The 14,962-nt window shown below is 44.3% G+C and overlaps 2 protein-coding genes and 1 pseudogene across 2 annotated transcripts; all 3 read left to right on the plus strand.

Moving 5' to 3' along the window:
• Positions 1 to 1,390: 1,390 nt before the first annotated feature.
• LOC117215268 (longitudinals lacking protein-like) lies at positions 1,391 to 7,982 on the plus strand. Its single transcript, XM_033461657.1, has 3 exons — positions 1,391 to 1,560; positions 1,636 to 1,772; positions 7,916 to 7,982. Exons 1-3 carry the CDS (start codon positions 1,516 to 1,518, stop codon positions 7,980 to 7,982), a joined length of 249 nt encoding a protein of 82 aa, XP_033317548.1. The 5' UTR covers positions 1,391 to 1,515.
• A 454-nt stretch (positions 7,983 to 8,436) lies between these two features.
• On the plus strand, positions 8,437 to 9,597 carry LOC117215269 (annotated as a pseudogene).
• Positions 9,598 to 10,500: 903 nt separating this feature from the next.
• Positions 10,501 to 11,936, plus strand: LOC117215270. The gene is made up of 3 exons (XM_033461658.1): positions 10,501 to 10,919; positions 10,989 to 11,393; positions 11,492 to 11,936. Exons 1-3 carry the CDS (start codon positions 10,501 to 10,503, stop codon positions 11,934 to 11,936), a joined length of 1,269 nt encoding a protein of 422 aa, XP_033317549.1.
• The last annotated feature ends 3,026 nt before the right edge of the window (positions 11,937 to 14,962 follow it).

Here is a 14,962-nt window from a genome sequence, read left to right on the forward strand (position 1 = left end):
GTTCGGTGTGGGTGTGCCCCTGTGCCTAAAGAACGCGGATTCGTTGTTCCCACTTTCGTTAGGAAAAGTGAGGGTAACGAACCGAGGTGTCGATTGGTCATGACCTGCATTACTGCTCGAAGGGATGAGTAGGGAGTCTCCTACCATCGTGGTGGATAGATGACTGTGTGCGTGAGAAAAACCTAGCTTGTTTTATTACAGGGCTATTCGGATTTTCCTAATGGGTGCATACCCGCTTTCTCCGTGTTTTAAGTGCGACTAATAAACCCAAGGACCTCTCTAAAAACCGACTGTGTTTCGAGAATATTTTTAAGCTTTAGAAATTCTTCAAGACAAACGGATTGAAGACACATGGCGAAACAATACAGGGAAGTGAAAGTTATGGTGGGTCCTTAGGTTTATTGAGGGTCGAAGTGACGTTACGCAGGTCGGTTGTTGTCCGGTCGCGCGGGCTGGCGTGCAGATGTTTTAGGCGGCGTAACAATAAGCATAATACAATATAAATTTGCATTTCATCCGGCTACTGAAGGAAATACTTGTTTGACAATGGAACAGATCATTGCTAAGAAAGGAAGAAACCAACAGATTGTGTATCTATAATCTATTCTAAATTAAGATCATCGTTTCACGTTTAATATTTTAGATCTGCAAAAGGTGATTGACATTTCATTGTGATGACTGTATACATTCAAGTTATATTTGTCCTTGCTACTTTTTGTTATTTGTGAAAGTATGTAGGATGTATAATAGACAAATATAGGGAGGATACAAATAGTCTTAACTCTTCTGCAGAAGGAGAAAGAAAAATAAAGGGTGATAAGGAAATGCATACCATACCATACAAATAATTTCAATATAAAGTCATTTGAAGCATGCTAATGAAAACATGGTAAGCATGGTAGTGTTAAATTCTTAGAAATATGTAATACCCAAATATGAAATTTGTATTATTTAAGTGTTTCAATATGTTGGGTATTCCTGAGTGGACACTTATAATTTTTGCTTTAGGAAGTTGAAGAAAATTACATTTATGACGTGAATTTTGTAATAAGCCTCCTGCTCTATGGGAAAGCCATATTGTGAAAGCCATCTAAACATGTATGTATTGTTTAAATATTATTGCTTTTATTATACTCATCAAAAAAGAAATAATGTGATGTTAATACAATGAGTCATAAAATGTTCAAATGCGTTGCGTCAAAATTTTTATGACAATTTTTATATTTATAAAAGTTTTGTCTTGTTTTAATTACATAAGTACATGATAGTTGTAACAAATTTTTGTTCCATCAGTTTTCCGGCAGGTAAGAATCAAAATATACTCATTGAAGTCAAATGTTTTTCAAATTCAAAATTGCAAATTTAATATAATTGTTTTACGGATTCAACAGTTTTCTCTTAGGTGGAATAATTACTTAAAACATATTACTTGTGCTTTTGATACGCTGAGAACAGAAGAAGATCTCGTTGATGTAACTTTAAGCTGCGAAGGAAAAAGGAATAAGAGCAGACAAAATGCTATTATCTGCATGTAGTACATATTTTAGAGATTTATTTAAGGTAGAGTGAAATTAAGAATTTAATAATTTATTACTGTTAACATATATTTTATAAATGATACTTATTCTATTTTAGGAAAATCCATGTCAGCATCCTGTTATAATATCTCGTGATGTAAAATTCGATGATTTGGTTGCATTGGTTGATTTTATGTATCACGGTGAAGTAAATGTGGTTCGGGAACAATTATCTAGTTTTTTAACAACTGCTGAACTGCTTGCTGTTCAGGGCCTTGCCGATGGTACAGGAAAAGATAATGATAGTTTAGTAGAGGTATGTTTTTCAAAATTGTTAAATATGATTAGATATTTTCTGCTTAAATTAAAATAATACACTTGTATCACATTAAACTGTGTTTCAGGATGACATTTTTATATCAACGTTATTGTTTTTGTATTCGTAATGACGCAATTTTATTTGATACTAGTGCTTCAAAAAAATAATTAAAAGTCAATAGATCTTGTTCATATATTTGATTTGAATGTAATTTAATATATTAATATTTTTACAAGATTTATGTTCCATATACAGGGTGGTTGGTAACAGGCGGTACAAGCGGACAGGGGGTGGTTCTACGCGAAAAAAGAAGTCGAAAATATACAATAAAAATTTTTCGTTTGAGGCTTTGTTTTCGAGAAAATCGACTTTGAATTTTCGCTCGGTACGCGTGCACTTTATCACATCTCGTTATAACGGATTTCACTGTAGATAGTTGTCCCGATGGAAAAATAAAAAAAAAAAATTTTTTTTAAATTTTTATTCCATATTTTCGACTTCCTTTTTCGCGTAGGATCACCCCCTTACCGCTTGTATCGGCTGTTACAACCACCCTGTATACATTTATTTAGTTACTATTCTATGCTTATTTCATACGAATTTCATAGTCTACAGCCTACTTTATTTATTATGTATGTAACTTAAAATCATTGGAATAATGATTTTTGCATTAACATTAATGTACGTGCCAAATAATACGTGTACCGGAAATGACGTTTACAAAATGGGGTACGCGGTTGGTTAGAATTAACCGCAGTACATCTTCATACGCTATTGATTATTTCCTGTAAATGAAGAATTTTAATATAATGTACAAAATATATAAAATTTAGCATGAAAATTGTCGCACATATATTTAAAAATTAATTGGATTGAAGTATTTTTCAAAAATTCTTAGAATGTAAGGCCAACGTAAGATTTTACACGGAACTAGTTTCCATTTTCGCGCGTAAGACTACGTCATAAAGACAGGGGAGGGGTATAGAAAGCGGACTTCAGACGCGCAGCGTAGACTTCCCTTAGTCATCTTACGACTGTGCTGTGAGGAGGGTGTTTTGCTCGGTGGTTTCAAATCCTTTGTGTGCAGTTGTGTGAATCTCTTCTGTTTTGTTCTGCAACAAACACGTGCCGGATACAGGTTGGTATACATTTTACTTACTCAATAATTAGGTGAAATAGTTGAGAAAGCATTACGAGGACAAAGAAGGGACTTTCAAAAACTAACGCCAACAAGCCAGAAACAGAACGGTTACTAACTTGGATTGACGAACTTCGCCGCAAAAGATCAAAGTGTCGCCGAAAGCGCAGACGCGATTTACGGATTGAAGCAGTGCTGACGTGCGCCCTTTCCAAAGCTAAAAATGATTTACGCATCCGGCGATAATCAGCAGCTTCAAAATGGCAGAAATTTAAAAAACAATGCTTGAAGAAGAAGATAAAGTATACAAATTATGAACTCTACAATGGTGAGGACACGGTAAATCCGGGATCGTCTCAGCAGAATCCCCGGGAGGAGCCATCGTGTCCTGATGTGGGCAGTTTAGACGATGTCGTGTCTAAGTTGGCAGAAATAAAAGGAACGTTACAACGCTGAAGTAGCGGGAATAATGCAAGCGATCAGGTTTGGAAGACCTAACTGTGTCAAGAGGATTTCTCGCAACGTTTTATCTACCAAATGCGTAGAGATTTCAACAACTATATGGAATCTCGAGCGATTAAGGAGCACCGTGTATTACGTCGGTGCTGCAAGAATAGAAATCGCATTACTATCTTGATGTATATATGGATATTTTTTGTTTGCAGTCTCACCGTACGAGATGGCATTGGGACAAGCGGAGGGAGTTGGTGTTCGCAACGATGCTGAAGCGTACTGCACGCTCGAGGACCCCATGTTCTCCAGTCTCTGCGCCTTTTATTGGTTTGGTTTATATATTGTATTATATGTATTGATTTGGTAATATACGTAATACTGAGCGTTCGAAGTATGTTCGAAGAATGTTTGATCCGATATTTTTTATTTTCAGAAATATATACTTTGTATGTTTTATAGTTTGAAGAAAATTTGTATAGTACATTTTAGCTTGTAGATTTAGTAGTATCGTTTCTAATATTCGCTCCATTATTCTGTACGTCAAGATTTTGTATATTTGCTTAATGTTGATTAACAGTTTTGTAGACTTTAAGAAATGAGATGAAATTAATAAAATTTGGAAAATGTTTACAGTTTTTCTGCAATCTTCTAGTTCATATTAATGGCAAAAATGCCTTTCTACCCCGCATACTACACATAACGAAATTCTGTCGCAGGCAAGAGACCCGTACATGTACCCAGGCTGTTGGCCGTCATCGGCAACATTATTTGTCCTGTCTCTGTATGAGATAAGGAACGACGAGAGAGGATTGGTACGGCATAAAGACGGAGGGAAATGTCTTTCTTTTTAGAAAATCGTGCATGAAGTTTTCTGGCTGATGAATGGGTTGCCCCATGATCAAGTTGTACATAAACGTCTCATCACTCCGCGCTTCCGTATCTTGAACATCCAAGCGTCAACTAATTCGAAAATCGTCTGACTCGCGATACTCATAGGCTTATTGTGACAAACTACAGCAAATTGAAGCAAATCTTATTTGGTGGGCTCTAATACCTTTTGTACGTGATCTGGGCTAATGTGTTTTCTCATGTCCGGAAAAGTGTTTTCATAGCTTGTACCACCAGGTTGTATGCGAGTTGTCGAAGCACACGAGACAAGCCTCCACTGAATATCAATAAGGAGAGACAGCGCTAGGGGTAATGGCCCTCCCTAACGCCAATTCAATATTCAGGAAATATTAGGTCTGGCTAGAACTAGAGAACGCGTGAAGGGGGTGCAACTGAAGTTAATTCATAAGAGAATCCTGGAGCATCCCTGTCAATCGCGTCGGGTGGTCATCGTGGAGTTTTAGTCGGTAAGAGTCCGACACTACTCTGCTGTTACGCAATTACTGCAACAGCGGAGTGTCCATGAGGATTTCTCCACGTAAAAAAAAGAAAAAAAATTTGTATGTGAGTTACTCTGTCTTATCAATATGCCTTGTTCAAAGTTGGCCATGCTGAATACTGTCACAGGCCTCTATCTTCCTTCATAAGAGCTGTACGGGATCGAATAATGAGACTACCAATATGTGTACTCGTTAGTGTATTTAAAACAGATCTTGTCGCGAAACGATATCTATACAGACGTTTAGTCACAGTTTATACTGAATCGTTTGCGATCACGTTCGTTTAGTCATAATCGTCAGAAGAAGGTCAAAAGATACAAATTCGTCTTGTTTTACGGTTACATGTAGCGGCGCCATTTTTTTGCCCGGAGTTTATAATTCCTTACAATACCTCTTGATATTCCGAAGCAAAACAACAACATGGTTTGAAGCAAATTCTAACTCTTATGCCGCTACAGAGCTTTTTAAGGCATGGATAAATGGAATGCATCTTTCTTGAGTCTAGATGATCCAGAATGGCGAACTACCGCAAGTAGAGCAACTAATCGAAACACTAGACATGCACATATACGTAATATGTTTAACATGGATGGGAAATTGTTTTGAAATTTAACAATCATTGCAACAATTACATCGGTTCGGAAGTCGTATTATTAAATACTTATTGTAATATCGTAAAGTAATTCGAATTAGAAATCAGTTGAAAATAGAAAAACCGTGTACGTCGTGTTTCTGTGGTTCGTTTACATTTAAGAGTGCCTACGTGACCAGAGGCACGTAGTTGGTAGTTCTTACATACGTATGAGGGAAGCAATAGACAACGTTAGAAGAAGGACGGTTTCGCTACGCAAGGCGAGTCGAAAAGTGTGCGTGTTGCGAGAATCAGAGCTAACTGAGTCGTCGAAGAGTAGAGTAGTTAGAGGTATCGAATCGTCGAAGAGTAGAGTTGTGAGAATTGATAGAGTTGTTAGAGAGAGAGAGTGTCTGTGTGTTAGATTCGCTGTGACGAGACGCCGTTCGTTAAAAAATATGTCTCCCCTATCTTCCCGTAGTTGCGACAAAGACTGTTTGTCTGTTTGAAGGACTTTAGTTAACTAAACCTTAAGATTTATTACGGGCCCTCGGGCTAGCCGAACATGTACTGCGGAGACGCATCGACATCTGGCAATCATCTTACTCGAAGAATAGGGTCTGCGTGTGGCGAGACACGGGACAGAAACCGTTGGAATGTTTACTGTCGCGTGTCGCCACGAATATTTCTTTTAAGGAGAGCTATAGAATTATTCCATATGTTTGTTGGGCAAAGCGTTCATCCCTTGACCGCGGCTACGTTGGGCGACAGACCGTCGCCTCGAGCCAAAGCTCACCGTCACTAATCTCGAACAATTACAATCGGATTGAATAACTACAATAGTTTAGTTACAGTTATAGTAGACTTTAGATTGCAATGTTGCGGGGCTATCCGAAGGTTCCGGTGTCCTTTCATCTCCGACATATATGTATATTCAATTTAATATTAATAAGTTGCAAGTAATCGGGAAAAAATTTCTATCCTTATTTTCCGATATTACATTATTTTCACAGATTTCAATTCATTTATCCATTGATTGATATTAGGACAAATGAGGAACTTCGCATCTTATTACATTAACAAGTAAAATATATTGTTCTTGATAAATGGTATGCAGAGTAGTATTGGAAATAAAAGACTGGTTTATATTACAGTTCAAGTGACTGATAGTAGGAAAGCAGTGATGGAAAGTGAGGCAACGTATTATAAAATTGAATCCCTAATTATAGCATGTAGATAGTATTTTGAGTGTGGACGGAGGACAAAATTATGCACATTCCTTTTTCAATTCCAAGGAGAAACATCATCGATGAGTCAGTTGTCAAAACACGATGGAAATTGCTCGTTGTTAATTGAGCAAGTTTGATATAATTACACAAGCTAAAGATTTAACTTGAAATTTGTTTGAAGAAATTTATTTTTGCTTATACCTGATGTCAAGCGCGGTATTAAGTATCATGCTTTTATAACTATTGTTTTAAATATTTTTGTGTTGAAATATTGTCGTTTGGGTGTCTGTTTTGTACTGGAGGAGTACCCGAAATAATTATACTCGTCGTGTACAGCTAAACAGCTACAGGCAGTTGTTTGTATTCCTGGAACGCGTTGGATTCGTGTTCGTATGGTACGTTGATTGGAATGACTTAGAGGTGGGTTACTGGGGGTGTGAGTAATTATGTTTCAGCCAGGATTGGATAGAGAACGCGTTTAATCGACGTTTAAAGATCCGCTTAAAATACACATGCTCTGGTAGTTTCTAATTGGATCGTTATACATGTCGTATACTTTCTGCTAAATCCGTTTTTGGGAGACATTAAGTTCAAAATGGCCATATTTTTAAAGAGGAGGAGAGAGGTGGTATGCATTGGATAGAGATAACAATTTTATATGAAGGATGTTACGCCACGAGGCTCACCACAGGCTGTATTTTCTAACCGTCGCTCGCGGTCCTGCAACGTCGCAGGCAGACCATCTTATCTGCCCGCCGCATCATATACAATGTATCGACGAGAGCATAGTTGTCGCCAAGCAGCGAGCTCTAGAAACGTCGATTTTTGACCGTTACGTTTTTCACACAAGAAGAGGCATACGTGATCATAAGCGCGAGCGGTGGCGTGACCCGCGCATAGTGGGGCTCGTCTTCCAAATAAGACAAAGGAATTATCGAAGGGCGATCAGTTCCTTCTGACGAGTCAAACGTGACACTTCCACAAATCTGACGTGCAAACGAATTTATCTAGAGAGATCGCAAAGTCGAGTCAAATTTCTGTAATATAATAATCATATTATTGTTAAATATATTATTTTATGTTAACCTGTTAATACAGTGTTACAGTGTTATTTCGCGGCGTCGATTAACATAATCGTAGCGAGAATTTACGCCTCTCGCTGACGCGTTTTCCTAGCGACCGCGTCTCTCCGCGAACGGTCGTAACATTTGGTCCTTCGAGCCGGATACAGTGGCAAGTGAAAAGTGCACGCCAGTGACATCCACTACCATACAGTACCACGTGAATCCAATACAAACAGCAGCAGAAGCGTTACCACTCCAGCGAAGTCAGTAGCGCCAGGGACCATCAGTTTTGAAGAGGCATAACCCTCTTGAAAACGCAAGAACGCAACGACGCAGCCTCACGCCAACAACTAGAGGGTTGACTTCAGTAAGAACACGTCTTAAACATTAAACGAGACACACGCGGTGACGAGTAACATTTAAACTCGCAACCACAAGGTAAGCTCGTTCATTGCATTCTTCTTACAATCTGCTATACCAATGGAAAACATAGAGAAAGTTACCTCCTTGCATCGGAGACGAGGCTTTCAAATCGGTCGATTTACCTTTCTATCGAAACGACTCGATGATTACGAAAAATCTAGACAACCGAATAAGGCCCATTTAACGGCCTATACGACACTACTCGACGACACGTGGAAACAATATCGATTGTTACAAGAGGAATTAGAAGATTTAGGCGAGATAGACGACGCGCGCGTTTCCGAAGTAACCGACACATATTACAATCTGGTAATACGAATACACACTCTCATGGATGATACACCAGCATCGTCGTCGAAAACACAAGGCTGCGAGTCATCTAATGTCGCCGAGCCGACATCAATTAAACTGCCCTGAAATTCACCTGCCTACTTTCGACGGCACCATCGAAAATTGGCATTCATTTTGCGACTCCTTCTTATCCACTATCGATCGAAGCGAGCGACTTACACCCGTGCAGAAATTCCACCACCTACGATCCTCTTTGACCGGAAAGGCCGCGCGAAGCATACAATCGTTAGATGTCACCGAGTTAAATTATTCGATCGCTATTGACGTTCTGAAGGAAAAATTCGACTGCCACCGTCAAGTCTGCATGCGCTACTGGGACTTGATTTTTGATTATCCGAAAATAACCAAAGAGACGCCCGAAGCGATAGATGATTTTCTTGAGACGGTTAAGGTAAACCTCCAAGCGTTAGAAAAACTCGGTGAACCAGTTACCTCAAATGTCGCTCTTATAAAATTGTTCACGTCGAAGCTACCCTCAGCCATCATTCGCAAATGGCAGCGCACATTGCCGGACAAGAAAATGCCGTCATATAGGCATCTGGTAGACTTTCTGAAAACACGGACGAACGGCGACAGGACAAGCTCAGCATCAACCGTGATAAAAAGGGAGTCCGATCAACACAAACGTCAGCGACCGAACGCACCGCGAAGTTACGCATTCACAAGTACACATAATACGTTGGTGTGTCCGAATTGTCAAGGACAACACGAATTATGGAATTGTGATGTCTTCAAAGCGAAGTCGCCTAAAAAACGCCTTGAAATCGCCAAGAGGGCGTCTCTATGTACCAATTGTTTAGGTAAGGGACACGCTATTACTCATTGCTCCGCCGGTTCATGTCGCATCTGCAAGCAGCGACACCATACATACCTACATCAAGACCATGGTCATAGCAAATCACGACCACGTGTAAGCCGGTCATCGAGCGGTCGATCATCGAGCGATCGATCATCCAACGGTCGATCACCGACCCCGCGATAGTCACATCGTTCGAGACGCGCATCCACGTCTCCTCGATCGTCTCCCCGATCGTCTCCCCGATCGTCTCCGCGAACATCTCCGAAACGTGAATCTCGGTTATCGCGAACGACGGCATCGGGATCAAATATATCGTCCAGTCCTAGACGACAAGGAAAACAATGACGTCATCAAACGACCTTGTTAGGGACCGAACCACAGAAAACGGACTCATTGATCTCGCTTCCTTCTGAACCACTGCAGTACGATTTGTTAGTCACAGCGCAGGTCAACATATTGAACAATAAAGTTCAACCATTCCGTTGTAGAGCTCTGCTAGACACCGGCTCTAGCGTGAACTTTATCACCGAAAAACTCGCTGATTCGCTAAAACGTAACCAACGGAAATGTTAGGTCCCAATCGGAACACTCAACACGTTATCGACAACCTCGAAACGTTACATCACGGCCACGATCACCTCCATCGAGGGCACATACGAACGCACCTTGACGTTCCTAATCATACCGACAATATCGCCTTGAGATCAACCCGTAGATCGCTCAATAATACATATACCGAGGAATCTCCAACTAGCCGATCCACGATTAAATACGCCTGCGCCGATCGAAATATTGTTGAGCGCCGGACCAACGCTAGCATCACTCTGTGTCGGCCAACTTGACATCAGTCAAGCAAACGGGCCCGACTTGCGTCTGCAAAAAACGCGATTCGGATGGGTCATCGGGGGGAGCCCAACCTCGCAATCATCAGCACTCGCATTTCACGCCTCCACGACGGCTTTACAGGCGGACCTCGCTCGTTTTTGGGAAATCGACGAATGACCGCCCACTGCACACTTTTCGGAAGCGGAACGACAGTGCGAAGAACACTTTCGAAATCGCGTTCAACGCACCAACGAAGGGCGATACATGGTCGCTCTCCCATTGAACGAAACAACTCCTTCGCTTGGATCCTCTAAGACAATGGCGATGAAGCGACTCATTTCCCTCTGTCGTCGATTCCAACGAGTCAAACGATTCGAAGCCGACTATCGCGCCGAGATACAAGAATATGTGGAAATAGGACACATGACGAAGATTACCACGGACAACTGCATGGACGACGGATATTTTCTGCCACATCACGGCGTAATCAAGGAGTCCAGCCAAACTACAAAACTCCGAGTTGTGTTTGACGGATCTGCACCAACCACCACCGGAGTTTCATTAAACGACGTACTTCATACGGGACCGAAACTACAAGATGACTTATTCTTCATCCTTCTAAGATTTCGTTCTCATCAATACGTCATTACAGGCGATGTCGAAAAGATGTATCGACAATTTCTTGTGCGTCCAGAGGATCGAAAGTTTCAACAAATTTTGTGGCGCAATTCTGATGGAGAAGTTGACACCTATCAACTTAATACAGTGACATTCGGGCTGTCAGCGGCCCCTTATCTAGCCATTCGGTGCCTCAAACAACTGGCGGACGACGAGGGACATCGGTACCCACGAGCGGCGACGGTCTTATAGCGAGACTTCTACGTCGACGATGTTCTCACAGGAATTGATAGAAAGATCGAGGCACGATCATTGAGAACGGAGCTCACGGAACTGCTTAAACTAGCCGGCTTAAACGTTCGAAAATGGGCATCGAACGACCGGGAACTGCTACGAGGACTTTCCGAGCAGGACATAAACGACAAGCTGCTACTAGGCGAATCGCAAACCCTCAAAACTCTGGGTGTGGTTTGGAATTCCTTTGACGATTCGATCCTATATTCCGTAAAAATTAATTCTACCGCCTCTCGAATCACGAAGAGAACAATCAGCTCCGAAATCGCCAAGATCTACGACCACCTCGGATTATTGGCACCAGTGATCGTCCGAGCTAAGATGCAGCTCCAACGACTCTGGACTTTAAAAATTGATTGGGACGAATCTCTACCGGCTGACGTGCACACGGAATGGAGCAAATAGTATGCACAGCTGCCATTATTGAATAACGTGAAGTTTCCACGTAAAACGATAATCAAGGCTGCAGCGGAAATGAATTATACGGGTTCTGTGACGCTAGCGAAAGGGCTTATGGGGCATGCGTTTACCTTCGCACCATCACTCCGGATGGTCATGTCTGGACACGACTCCTCACTGCAAAATCAAAGGTGGCTCCACTGAAATCACAAACCATTCCAAGGCTGGAACTGAGTGGAGCACTTCTTCTCGCATCATTGGCCACCACAGTACTTCAAGCTTTACCAAGCAACACTTCTCGGACTGTTTACTGGACGGATTCTACAATCGTACTTCATTGGATCAATACATCACCCCATACGCTGAAAACCTTTGTCGCTAATTGTGTGACAGAAATTCAGCAGAAGACTCACACCTCAGATTGGCGTCACATTCCCACTGCCGATAACCCTGCAGATCTCATATCTCGAGGCCAATCACCCGAAGATTTCCTGCGACCAGCCATTTGGCAACATGGTCCGGAATGGCTCCAACAACCAGAAAGATAGTGGCCGACGTGGAACCCTGTACCATTAACTGAAATACCAGAGCAGAAGAAAGCAACATGTCTGGCCGAAACTCCTGCTGACCACAGTCTACTGGAGAGATTTTCTTCTTGGCCCAAGCTGATTAGAATTACCGCTCGTTGCCTCCGATGGAGACAAAAACAGGATCGAGGGAGAACTCTAACTACACATGATTTAACCAATGCGCATAACAAATTGGTCAAACTGTTACAACTCTGTTATTTTTCAGATAAAATCCGCACTCTCCGAACAGATCGAAATTCTGCAGTGAAGGGGAAGCTGCAACGACTCAATCCATTTCTCGACAAAGACGGGATGTTGCGAGTCGGAGGCCGACTCAGTCACTCATCAATGCTGTTCAGTCAGAAACACCCACTCATTCTACCCAAATCTTAAGTCACAGCGCTCATAATCGAGCATGAACACCTCATCAATCTCCACTCCGGAACTCAAGCTACCTTATACGCCTTAAGAAGATCTTATTGGCCTATCGACGGCCGTAGTCAAGCTTGGAGCACGCTGAAGAAGTGCGTCCGTTGCTGCCGAGCTAATCCACCTCCAGTGGATTACGTAATGGGCGGCCTCCCAGCTGCACGGATAACGGAATCTCGACCGTTTACCAACGTCGGAATAGATTATTGCGACCGTTTTACATCAAAGAACGAAAGGATCGCAACCGACGCAAAACTAAGGTATATGTAGCAATCTTTATATGTCTTGCAGTCAAAGCAGTCCACATCGAGCTGGTCAGCGACCTCACTAGCGAGGCCTTCATTGCTGCTCTGCGAAGATTCATCGCTCGCCGAGGATTCTGTGTGACAATTTACTCCGACAACGGTACCAACTTCGTTGGCGCCAACAATGAATTACGAGAGCTCCGAAATCTCCTGCAATCCGACGATCATAAGGTAAAGGTTCAGTCCTTTTTAGCCGACCGACGGATCGAATGGCTCTTCATTCCTCCCAACTCACCTCACTTCGGAGGGCTATGGGAAGCTGCAGTGAAGTCCTTCAAACGACATTTCAGGCGTGTCGCAGGTAACGAGCTCTTTACATTCGAAAATTTAAATACACTTATCATTGAAATCGAGTCTATGACTCCTGTATCATCTGATCCATTACAACACAGGGTGGGGATACATGGGAGGCAGACGTAGAGAGGACGGAGCTGCGAGCGTAATCGAAATCTCCGGTAAACTGGAGAGCCTGGGCAAGGGAGGTAACCAGAATGGAGGACTAGTGCCTGTGAGCGCAAAGCGGGTGTGGATGCGGGTAGTCCGGCTTGGACAAGGAGGAGTTAAAGCAAAACATACCAAGTGTGAGGTTAGGACGGTGGAGTAGCCATATTAGGACGCGAGACAGCAGCGCCGCTACACGGGCTACCTGAGGAACTACCCAGACGCAGCCATATTGGCGCGTGCGCCGAAGCGCGTTGCGCGGGCCACTTGAAAGTGACAGCGACTGGCAGAGTGGCAAGTGCTGACCGAGCGACATTTCCTGCCCAACGGGGAAACGGACGCAACCATGGCGAAAGAGGAGGAGGTAGAGGAAAACGCTAGGGGACGGAGGGAAACGGAACTGGCTGCGGAGCCGCCGCACGTTAGCACCTGGAGCGTGACGAAGGCGATGCCGCCAAAGGAGGGACCCTCCCGCTTCACGCTGTACAAGGAGGGAATATGGACTGAGGAAACAACAGAGGAGGAGGATACCCCCGCCAGAGAAGCACCCCGAGCGAAGAGAAAGAAGGCCAACGAATCCCCCGAACTCCCCGCGGACCCGGCTGAAGAAATGAGAACAGCCACAACGGCGGACATAGGAGCCGAACTGATTCGCCGGGCCGCCGAGGTGGCCAAGGCTGCCGAGGCACCCCGCAGCCACAAGGGCACGCAGGGGAAAACCCTGAAGGAGGCGGCGAGAACCATCACCGCGGGCGTGACAGAGATAGTGAGGAGAACGGACCCTGTCACCGACGTACTCGCTATAGCGCAAGGACGCATAGCAACACCGGAGGCGGCGGTAGAGGCACTCCGAAAAGAACCGGCCTCGCGCCCCACCGCGGATGAGAGCAGCTACAGGGCGCGTCTCGCTGCAGTCGAGCACAATGTAGAGGAGATGAGGTCCTTGCTGCACCGACTGGAGGAACAACTGCAGGGAACAGAAAAAGGAGAAGGAAAGGAGGTCGCCCCTGCCGCTAACACGAGAGGGATGGAGCCTGGAGCCCCAAGCGCCCCAGCGCTCAAGGTAGGCCGAACGGCTGTCACCGAATGTTAGACCGTCGGAAGGAAAAGAAGAGGAAAGGAGAAGGAGGCAGGGAAGAAGCAGCCGGCGAAGCTGATCCCCGAGACAGGGGCGGAGAGCCAGAGGAAAACTCCGGAGAGTGGATTGGAGAAAGCACGAAGAGGGGGAGGCAGGGGGCCCCTCCCGCTCGCACCGCGAACGTCAGCGGTAACAATCACCCTGACGGACAAATCGAGCCAATCCTACGCGGAAGTGGTGGCTGCGGCCAAGGACAGTGTCTCCCTGACCGATCTCGGCATCAACACGATGAGGATGCGGAAGACCATCACCGGAGGTGTCATCTTAGAGGTCCCTGAGGACCAGGGAAGGGAGAAGGCCGCAGCGCTCGCAGCACAGCTGACGCGGGCTCTGGACCCGAACGAGGTCCGCGTGGCGACCCCCTTCCGAGCCGCGGAGGCAAGGGTGTCCCTGATAGACATAGCGGCCACCAAGGCGGAAATCCAGAACACCCTGGCGAGGGAGAGCGGCTGCAAGCCGGAGGACATCCGGCTGGGAGTATGGATACGAGGCCCTGCCAGTGCAGCGAGGAAACGGGCCCAGGCTGGAAAGGTCGCCATAGGCTGGTCGACGGCGAAGGTCGAAGCCATCGAACGGAGACCGTTACAGTGCTACAGGTGCCTTGGGATAGGACACACGGGGAAGACCTGCACCGCCAAGGAGGACAAGGGGCACCTGTGCTTCAGATGTGGCGAACCAGAGCACCAGGCGAC

The sequence above is a fragment of the Bombus bifarius genome, unplaced genomic scaffold (genome assembly GCF_011952205.1).
Source record: "Bombus bifarius isolate JDL3187 unplaced genomic scaffold, Bbif_JDL3187 scf7180000009482_frag, whole genome shotgun sequence".
NCBI lineage: Eukaryota > Metazoa > Arthropoda > Insecta > Hymenoptera > Apidae > Bombus > Bombus bifarius.